The sequence below is a fragment of the Syzygium oleosum genome, unplaced genomic scaffold (assembly GCF_021117445.2).
Source record: "Syzygium oleosum isolate NSW1041296 unplaced genomic scaffold, Sole_v2.1 Sole_v2.07, whole genome shotgun sequence".
Taxonomy (NCBI): domain Eukaryota; kingdom Viridiplantae; phylum Streptophyta; class Magnoliopsida; order Myrtales; family Myrtaceae; genus Syzygium; species Syzygium oleosum.
The window spans coordinates 7,518,891-7,528,951 of record NW_026607491.1 but is presented as its reverse complement, the minus strand read 5'-3'; the positions used below and the strand labels follow the sequence as shown (position 1 = coordinate 7,528,951).

General features: G+C 46.3%; 1 protein-coding gene across 1 annotated transcript; it reads right to left on the bottom strand.

The window, feature by feature from the left end:
• Positions 1 to 4,162: 4,162 nt before the first annotated feature.
• LOC115674203 (protein ETHYLENE INSENSITIVE 3) lies at positions 4,163 to 7,275 on the bottom strand. The gene is made up of 2 exons (XM_030596551.2): positions 7,122 to 7,275; positions 4,163 to 6,411 (listed from the first exon to the last, which is right to left on the bottom strand). The coding sequence occupies exon 2, from the start codon at positions 6,276 to 6,278 to the stop codon at positions 4,440 to 4,442; it is 1,839 nt and encodes a 612-aa protein (XP_030452411.1). The 5' UTR covers positions 6,279 to 6,411; positions 7,122 to 7,275; the 3' UTR covers positions 4,163 to 4,439.
• Between the last annotated feature and the right edge of the window lie 2,786 nt (positions 7,276 to 10,061).

The following is a 10,061-nucleotide window of genomic DNA, read 5'->3' as shown; positions in this document are numbered from 1 at the left end:
CCTAGATTTCTTATCTCATCCTATTATGTTCTATCAAGTACAAATCCTGACTAAAAATTCAGACGCCCAAACACGGCTAATAGTCTTTATCCAAGTCTGTCCCATGATTTCGAAAGATACCAATTTCCTCATCGAGCTATTCCGACCGCCGGGATGGTGATCGAGTGTACTCCGCGTGCGAGCGAACTCTTCGCAACCCATGAGGAGCCACTCCCATTAAAGTTGAATTACCACAATGTGGATGAACTTGGAAATCACTCAGCATGCTCAAATTTAATGAGGGTCGAAAGATTTCTCGACGATCGCATCCGAATTTAGTGCCCTCGAAATTCACAACGGGACCAGTTCGTGTTTGGATAAACCATAGATTGGATAAACACGAAGAGGATCTTGAATACCAATGACCTAATAATTTTCATTTTATTTTAAATTGGAAGGAAAAAGACACATTGATATTTAAAGTAATGAACGACAGGTCCACATCTTAGAAACGACAAGTCGCTTCGAGACAAACGACAGCGTAAATGCCCCCCCGGGGCCCCCCTCGACACCCCCTACGCGTCGTTTTGGATGGTCCCAAAATGTATTCAATTCGCGTTGTCGTTGACCGGAATCGAACGACACGAGTTGAGGGAACCCATACGGCGCTCTCCATGGGCCGAATTGGGCCTTGGCCCATTTAGGCCCATTTTATATGGGCTCTTGCTGCTACACGAGCCCATCTGCGGCCCAGCATTGTCCATCGTTGGGCGATAATTGTACGGAGAGGGAAGGGCAAAGAGTTGATGTTAGTCATGTCCTGTCGGAAGTAGCCGCCGGGGTTCGACCGGAGCGGGCCGAGCGACCAGTTCAAGCTGGTTCGGATCTCGAGTACTTGGCTCCGAGAATATTGATAGGAACTGTCGTTGTGGAGCCTCTCACGTGGTAACGCCTTTCGCTTTTTCCTCCTTTTTTACGAGAATAAAGTGAATTACCGACTTTTCAGTCAATTAAAGAAACTTTACGCGTAGGCGTGTACTCGTGTCATGCGCAATCGAAATTTTAGAATCTAAATTTTTTTATTTCCAAAATTAAGCGGGCAATTAGGACCCTAAATGAATAGTATAGCGGAAAAACAAGAAGAAAGAGGAAGAGAGAAACGTTGACCTTGATTCTAGTTCTTTTTTACACGGGGTTTGGGGAATCCCCCCACGATGTGCATGCACCAAAGACAACTCAACGCCTCGTTGAAGATGCCCACGTAGTTGGACCAAAAGGAAACGTTGACATTAATCCTAGCTCTTTTAATTTAGAGTGCACGTAATTCGAACCGATCTCGTCCGATAATTATACACTATCGTCCCGAATGCGCGATGTTGTGCATCGTTAATGATCCGAGCTAAAATCAGATTGAAAGATAATTTGGAGAAAAATCTTATTCGAGATATTACGTGACCGATCAATCATAAGCTCGTTATGCCTTAAATTGTTGAAAGGAGGAAGCTGGTGATGAAGTTAGATCGAGCGCGTTACAGCTGGGAGATAATCATGGAAGTCAAAGAGTTGTATGACAAGAAAAAAAAATTGGGCGCATTAATGGAAATTTCCAAATCGCGAAAATTCTTATAATTAATTAGCTTATGCAGATTTAGGAACGACTCCTCCCAAATCATAGAGCCATATATCCGAGCCAATTTTATGCTATCATAGTTTGAATTGAAATAACTACGTACAATATGCCAAGCACGATTGAATCGATTTTTTTTATCGATACGTAATCTATTTTCTTCGAGAGAACATATAACTTCGATCATTAGTTGGTCCTTACTACTAAAATTCTCTCGCAATAAAAAAGGCTCGATGCATGCGTTTTTTTTTTTTTCCTTTTTTGGAAATAAAGTCCGTGGATAAAGGATAAAAAGTCCGAGAGACGCGATAGCTCCGGCTCGTGTGATTTCAATCTCAATTTCACAACTTGATTTCATCTAGCTCCAACACAAAGTTAACGCAAGAAATAATATGTAAAAGATGAACGAGGGTGAGCGAGCAAAGGCGAATCAGAAACGAGCGAGAGCGAGGAGGAGGGCAGGTCACGAGGGAGGGGGGAGAGTCGTGAAGTGTTCGAGCGAGATTGACATGTACAGAGAAAAAATACCAAGAGAAAAATTAGGGTTTTTAAGTTTCATTGAAACCGGCTCCAAATCCGATCCAGTCGGTCCGGTCCCCGGGTGCTTCTTCACTCAGAATCGGGAATCGGACCGGTTTTCAGAGCAATGTTCGAGACAATCACGGGTGAGGCAACAGTCCCCCAAAAATCGTCTAGCCCCACGGTCAGAAATCTAAATCGGCAGTACAAATTTTATGCACATACAGTCTACAGTGCCTCATAATTTGATTATGCTCGTTTTCTCGCGCGTCATTTTACTTTTTAGAAAGGATGAAACTGAGATAAAAGCAGACTTTTCATGGATTTAGACCTACCCTCAAAATGCCAAGACCTTTTCACCACCCCCCCCCATCTCTCATGGAAAAGAGAGACTAAAAAAGAGTGGGCAAAAGCAAAGAGACCCTACTATTATTGATCCTTAGAGCAAGAGAAAGGGAGGATTCACATAGAACAATCGAATAAAAATGTCATGGGGAAACGACAAAAGATCGACGGAAGCTCTCTCCCCAGGTGCGCCTCCACTCGAAAGGACCAAAGTTGGGCGGTGCCCCCTGTGCTTTTACCAAGAACTAATTTTGCAGTAATTATTTTCTGACCTCCCCCCCTTTTTCTTTTATTTTTTAAATAAAAAAAAGAGAGATGAAATAAGATAAAAATCGAGGGTGTGTGTGGGGCTGTGTCCTCGAGAGAGCGCACCTTTTTGCTTGGCAGAAAGACGCAACGGACAATTAAGAAAACGCTAATTGATTTCCGTACGAAACGACCCCTCCTTCCTACTTTAATTCCCATCGACGCCACCTTTCGTGTCGCTTACATTTTCTGGCGCGATCTTTTGGGTTCATGCACCGCAATCTCTTTGTCCGCATTACAAAGGACCATGAAAACTCCTCGAAATCGGCAGATTCACCGTCCCGGCTCTGTAACGAAGGATTTAACAGAATTAACCAATCGAAGTGAACACTTTTCGCCACATGGATTGGGGGGGAGGGGGGAGGGGAGGGATGCCCTGTGCTCAGTAGCCACGTTCAGATGAATCGAGTCGCGTTGCGTGTGGACCCCGGACAGATTAGAAAATTTCGGGTAAGCTCGGGCCCTAAGGTTTGTCCCATGCTCTGTGCAATGTACGAGACTCCAGGGACACGACATTTAGCACAGCACTAGATGCCGCCGCCCCCCCCCCCCCCCCAACCATTTAGAGTCCCGATGTGTGATCCGCCAGAACGACGAATCGTATGCTTAGGAGAAAAACGCGAGCTCGCTGCGGGCTTGCGGGCATCGGTTCGTTCTTCGCATCTTGTGGAGTCTTCTTGTTCAAGGCTTCGGCCCGGAAACATTGTGTTCTTGTTCCGGTTGCCGTCCTTGTAATTTTTCAGAAATGGGATCAGAAAGCAAGGTCTGTTTAGTACAAGTTTTGGAACGAATTCTTGCAACGAAATCTGCTGACCCGGGGAAAGAGGAGAGGGTTCGTAAGAGGAAGATGCAAGGAAAGGAGGTCCCTTGGGGATCCAATTAAGATGCCTTTTTGACCCACCTAATTTTTCTCTCCCTTCCTTTCTGCTTTGGTTGCATTTCTTTCCCTCAAGTGGGACCCACGGAAAAGATAAGCCCCATCTTATCAACGAGACCTCCAGGACAAGAAAGAGTCTTCGGGACAACTCGTGACCGACAAAGACAAAAAAGACGCAAAACGCTGGACCGTCGAATTGCAGAGGAGCCGTCTTTGAACAGCTCCCCCCACCCATTGAAAGATGAAACGTGTTAGTCAGTCGGGCATCCACCAATCAGGTTTGTGGGTCATTTTGCACATGGGGGGATCACAGTGGAGCAGAAAGAGACATCAGTTCCAATTCAAACAACGACAAGCCAACGTGTCCAATTACAAGATAACACCTTCAAGATTCCAGTTCCACCATGACCATGGCCGCACAAGGATAAATTAAGAAAAAGAGAGAGGAAACAAGGAAAGGAAGAAGAAAAAAAGAAAAGCGCACCTCACTTATTTATACGACAGTCTAGCAGAATAATCACTTGTTCAGACATAATATTGATATATTCAGCAAGCAGGGCTAGCCATGGGTCCTTGCCTAATATCTTATTTCCCCCATCTAAAGCCCTGCTTAAACTTTCTCTAAATCTAAACCTAAAAAGTTCCGGAGAACACATAAGCTAGCAACGACATTGGCCAAGAAACTTAACTTTGATCTAACAAGAGACCAAGGTCAAGTATGGTTCTCTCTTCAGAGAAATATACAGCTCCCACGAACCCCCGAGACAAGCTGAGCAATCGGAACCATTAGTGGAACCATATCGTGACGTCCTGCTTCGGTAGGGCATCCATAACTCCGCCCGGTAACTCCTCCTTGAAATCAAAAGACGAAAAATCGAAGGGAGACCCGAACATGAGCTGTAGGTTGTCGTGGTTGTGGTTGGTGCCCTCGAACGAAGGATTCATGGCCTTGAACCGGTCGAACTGAACGTCCTCTCTAGAGAACATGTGATGATTGGGCACAGCACTGGGCTGCTGAAAGAATGATCCCGCGAACTCGTTTTGTTGTTGAAGCTTTGGCTGAGGACGGCTCTGGTCTTCTATGACCGCATCATTCCCGGGAGTCATGTTCTTGTTGCCTTGGATGCTGGTATCGTAGATCGACATAAGATCAGAGATCACTTTCTGCCCATCTTCAGGAACTCCAAGCCCCGATAGATCAAAGGGGGCTGATGCTGAATTGACTGTTGAAGCCATGGGCTTGGACTGGACAAAAGCTTGAGGGAAAATCACTGGCTTGACCTCATTAACATGAAAGTTTGACCCGCCAAACTCTGAAGAATTGCTCCTGTAAGGGCAACTCAGCTGGTGATTGTCCCTTGAGGTTCTGTCACGGAACCCCAGTCGCAGTTCACTGTAAGGGCACTGCAGGAACTCACAGGTGAAAATCTTGTGATCCATCACCATGTTCAAATCATTGGACGGCTTCCTCTTCCGCACCATATCTAAGTTGGTGACAACGTCACCCTTCATCGGGAAAGGCGATTGCTGGACAAACGGAATCCTCTCTCTCATTCTCTCCAGACCCAGATGGGACGGTGGGTTGAGATTCTCAGGCTTGCGCTCATGTACGTCGAAGCTGGGCTCGTCTTCCGCCCCTTCGACATCATACTCACTACAGTCATTTATGACCAAAGACCCGCTCCCTCCAGATGAGGACAGCGGGAGGCATGAATCGGGGTAAAGATCTCGCGCCAAAGACTCCTCCTGGTTTATAATAGCTAGCCAAGTAGCGCTTTCCTTGGCCGTCATCTTGTCTTGCAAGCATTTGGACTGCCTCACGAGCTTGCGGATCTTGGCAATATCAGGAGACATGTGCTTGATTACCGCCGTGAGAACACCTACCTTCCATGCCTTCTTAAGATCATGAGGCTTCTTGTAGGGCGGCGGTCCTTGATCCTTCGGCAGACCCAGCTGGGGCCACCAGTCTTCGTCTCCAGTAGGCCACCATGGCGGAGGAACGCCTTTCTCCAATGGGAACCGCCTCTGAGGGGGGTCACAGTGCTGCATGAGCGCTGACAGAAGCGAGCCAAGGGTCGTGTCCTGAAGCTCTTGCAGAGTGTGTGGGGTAGGCCCGATGGGGTTGCATCCATCGTTCTTCCCAGGAACGGAATGATCCGCTTGGTACTTGGCTATCGCGGCCGGACCGTTTCGATCAAACCTGACTTTGTCCTTCCACCATTCTCTGAGATTGTCTGACGCCCCGGTGACTGGCTTTCCCTTTTCTGGGATGATTCCATACACAAAGCCCTGAGCCTTACAGACCTCCATCATTTTCAACATGTACTTGAGAATTCCGTCCTGAGCTCTCGACATCTTCTTCCTCCTCGCCTGCTCCTGGGACTGGCGCTGTTTCGCGATATCGACTCCTTCCTTTCCCTTGTTCTGCTCCTTCAGCCGCTTGAGACGCATCTTGTCCCTCCACATCCTTCTCTCGAGTTCGTCCACGTCGATCTCTTCATCCGAGTAATCATCCTCCACGGTGGCCTCTGGCTCAGTTTGCGGAGCAACCGCGTGTCCCTCCCCAAGAGGGGCAGAGAAGAAGTCCAGATCGCCGCAAATTCCCAAATCATCAAACATCATCATTGTCTGATATAGATCTTCAACCGAAAGACCGCAAAACCCTCGAGAGCTTATAAGATCAGAATCCAAAAACAAGCCCTGAACACCGACTCCAACGCGCACAAGGTTGCTCGATTTGCTGGGTTTCCTTTACACACTGCCAGAGGAGGATGGAGATAAACCAAGTGAGACCAGATTCATCCACATCATATTCGAGTTTTCGAAATGATTCAAACAAGATATCAAAATCAAACTAGCAGCTGCCAATCAAGTTTCCAAAACCAAGATATTCAACCCCAGATTCAACACGACGCCGAAGAATTAAAAGATCTATGTCCCATGAATCACAAAGATAGAAGATGGAAAAATCAAGAGCAGAGCAAGCTGCGAAGGCGTGCTCTCTAGCTTCAGCAAGAAACCGCAAACAATTCGACCGCACAGATTCTGACAATAGTTCGACCCCATCGAACCAGCTCCCGAGCTAAAAAAATCAATCTTCCACGAGATTTGGGACAATCAGAAGAACCCAGAAAAGAAAACCGAAAGAGCGATCAATCGAACCGAAGTCACCGACTTCGGGAATCAGAAACACGCGGGAAGACGCACACGGAGCGAGAAGTCAAACTCATCGAAACTCACCCGAATCAAACCCAACCCATCTCCTATCACTCGCCGACTCCAATCAACCCACCACAAAAGAGAAAAAGGCCAAAACGCGACACCGGCGACCCAATTCAACCCAGAACACAGCAACAGCTCGAAACAGCACCGCTCATCACACCGGAAGGGAAAAAACAAAAAAGAAGAACCCAGAAAGCACAGAAAACCAGGCGAGCTGAAGGGAGACCCGGGATTGATCGCACGCACCCGGAGGGAATCAGAGCAGCATCAGATCTCGGCCGAAGCTCCCGGCGGCTCACCCCGCAAGTCAAATCCTTTCTGCTTCCCCTGCTATCTTCCACAGAGAGAGAGAGAGAGAGAGGGAGAGGGGAGAGGGAGAGAGAGAAACGTGGGAGCTTTTTTATCTTGATATTGTTGCGACGTGATCCATATTTCTTTAATTGATGACGACTTTTGATGAGTGGGTGGTGGGTGGCGGTGGCGGTGGTGGTGGTGGCGATTCGCGAAAAAACGGAAGGGAGAAGAGAGAGAGAGAGAGATGTTCGCGATGTGCTGAAGACCTTCGCGAGATGGGAATTGAAGAATGGCGGGACGAGCCTGTTCCGGTTCGGGGATATATTAAAAACCGGGTCGGGTTAGCCCAATCCTGGCCCCGGGACAGGGACAACCACGTGCCGGTTCCTCGGCGTGGGGCATTTAAGACAACAGCTTCGGTGCTGCGGGGACCGCGTCTCTTCCCCCCCGCCGTCGGGTCGGGTCGGGAACGGCAATGATTGTCGCGCTAGGGGGGGGGGGGGGGGGGTTGGGGTGGTGTGGGGGGGCAGGACGGTAAATTGAGGGGGAGAAAGGGGCGAGGGCAAAATTGGAAGCTCGCAAAATAGAAAGGTTTTCTTTTTTTTTTTTTCTTTTTTTGGGAGGGGATTAACTTGTTGTGGTGCCCTGTGGATCGCCTAGCTTAATGAAACGTTTCAGTGTTAGTCCCCCCCGGGGACACATGAGCTGGCGATTCGGATTAACGTATCGAATTAAATTCATGTCGGGTTCTACACGGCATTACGCGCTCTCAACACCCGTGTAAAAGATGTGTTCGAATGTACATAAGCACGTCCAAATATAACTAAACAAAATATCTTTAGCATATTTAGTTACGTGTATATAAATTATAAATGAGTTAAAACAGAGTCACGACGCGCGTCTTCTATGCTATTTTTGCATACGGGCATGTTTATGGTGAGAACGCGGTTAAACTTAACCCCGAACGCTCTTGATCGTGTATCGTGAGCTTACGAAGTTAGAAAGTGACCGGTCCCGATTATAATGAATAGGCACGTTCCCAAAACGAAACAAATAATATATTATTTCGATAATATTTCGGGGTATATGTCCGATTGCATGGAAATCCATGTACCATACTTTTCGTGTGAAAGTGACTGTGGGGGCTTTAGCTCAAGTGGTCAAGTGGGGTTCATTTGAGGAGGAGAGGTCGGTTTTGCGCGGCTGAAAAAAGTGATGCTTATCTGATGTAGGCGAGGAAAACAAATGAAAAAAAATGAACATGAAATCGACTGTTTTGGCATGACTTTAATCACGTGCTATTAGAACATTGTGGTTATAAAAGGGGCTAGTGAATAGTGTGAATGCGGGGGCAGCAAGAACATTCCAATTTTGAAGATCTCTTTAGCCATATATAGACATGTAGGTGACCTAGGGAGTGCCAATTGCTATGTTGCTTGGAATCATAGGGATGGAAATGCCATTGGCATTTGCTATATATGCCGAGTGTCCTTAGTTATTAGATGAACATGGGGTTTGGTTTCGACTATAAGTGATCGATGATTGAAACGATTTTGGATTGAGTTTCTCAGCGTCTGCATAGAGGAGGCAAAACATCCTTCTGCTTTGCCATTAGAGGATTTTTTAAAACCGGTCGAAAGAAGAGACCTTCGTTTTTTTTTTTTGTTCTCTTTTGGGTTTCCAAAAAATGAAGTTTCTGTTTTAACACGGGTTTTCTTGATCACGGAGATGGAGAAGTAATTTAATGAGGAGGAACGGTCGAACTTAATGCATGATTGATGGGTTCCGATTGCGTACGATTTGTAGATCCGGGGTCCGTGAAAGGAAAAGAGGAGGAACATTGGAGAATCCGAAGAAGCCCAAATGAAGAATTATTGAAAGAATATCGAGTGTTCCACAAAATAGCGTTATCAAGTCACATGATAGTAAGGCCCGGCTGCTATACTTATGGGTGGAACCTTGTTTGCATGTATCCGATGAGATTAATCTTTGTTAAGAAAAAAGTCCACGGAGTACGTGAGAATAGTCAAAATGATTTTTTGAATGAATTTCACAAAAGTTGATTGGGGAAAATACTTGTTTAGATCTAAGTCCATATAAGTTCATATGGATTGGTCGTGCTGACAATGGCACCCACATGATCGAGGGTTCCGGTTGCTCACGGTCCATAGATTAGAGACTATGGAAGGAGAAGAGGAAGGCATGGTAAGCCCAAATAAAGAACATTGCAGAACCGATATAAACCCAGATGTTTATTGAAAGAGTATCGAGTGTTCCATAAAGTAGAATATCGAATCGCATCTTTTCCTATCCAATGCAATACTAAGGCACACCCACTATATACATTACACAATTCGAGCCAGCGGGAAGATTTTTCGTGTATCTAACGAGATTAATCAAATCAAAAGTTCACAAAATCATCAGAAGAGAGGAGAGTATCTGTTTAGATCTGGGTCCATATGGATCGGGTGCGTCACTGTTGTTAATCATATGGGTACTATGCATCGACACCCGCACGATGGATGGTTTTGTTTGCTTATGGTTTGTAGACCAGAGCCTGTGGAAAGAAAAGAGGAGAGTATGGTAGGCCCAAATGAAGAATAGTAGATGTCATCTACTATCCTTACATATGGAACCTTAAACGATTTGGGCAAATGGGAAGGTTTGCGTCTACTTGACAAGATCAATCCACTTACACGTTCACGTGGCCGTTTTAAAAAGTCCAAGCGATTGTCGACACAAATTTCACGGGAGCTCGACATGAGGGGACGACACGGATCGGCACGAGTTAACACAATTATCGGGCGAACCCGAAGCCGACAACAACGAGGATTGGCTAATGTTCCTAAGTTCTAATTAGCAAAAAAAATTAGATGCTTTTCACAAGTGACC

Bases quoted from the DNA above. Each gene is read 5' to 3' on its own strand.
- LOC115674203 (XM_030596551.2), bottom strand. From the start codon at position 6,278: ATGATGATGTTTGATGATTTGGGAATTTGCGGCGATCTGGACTTCTTC.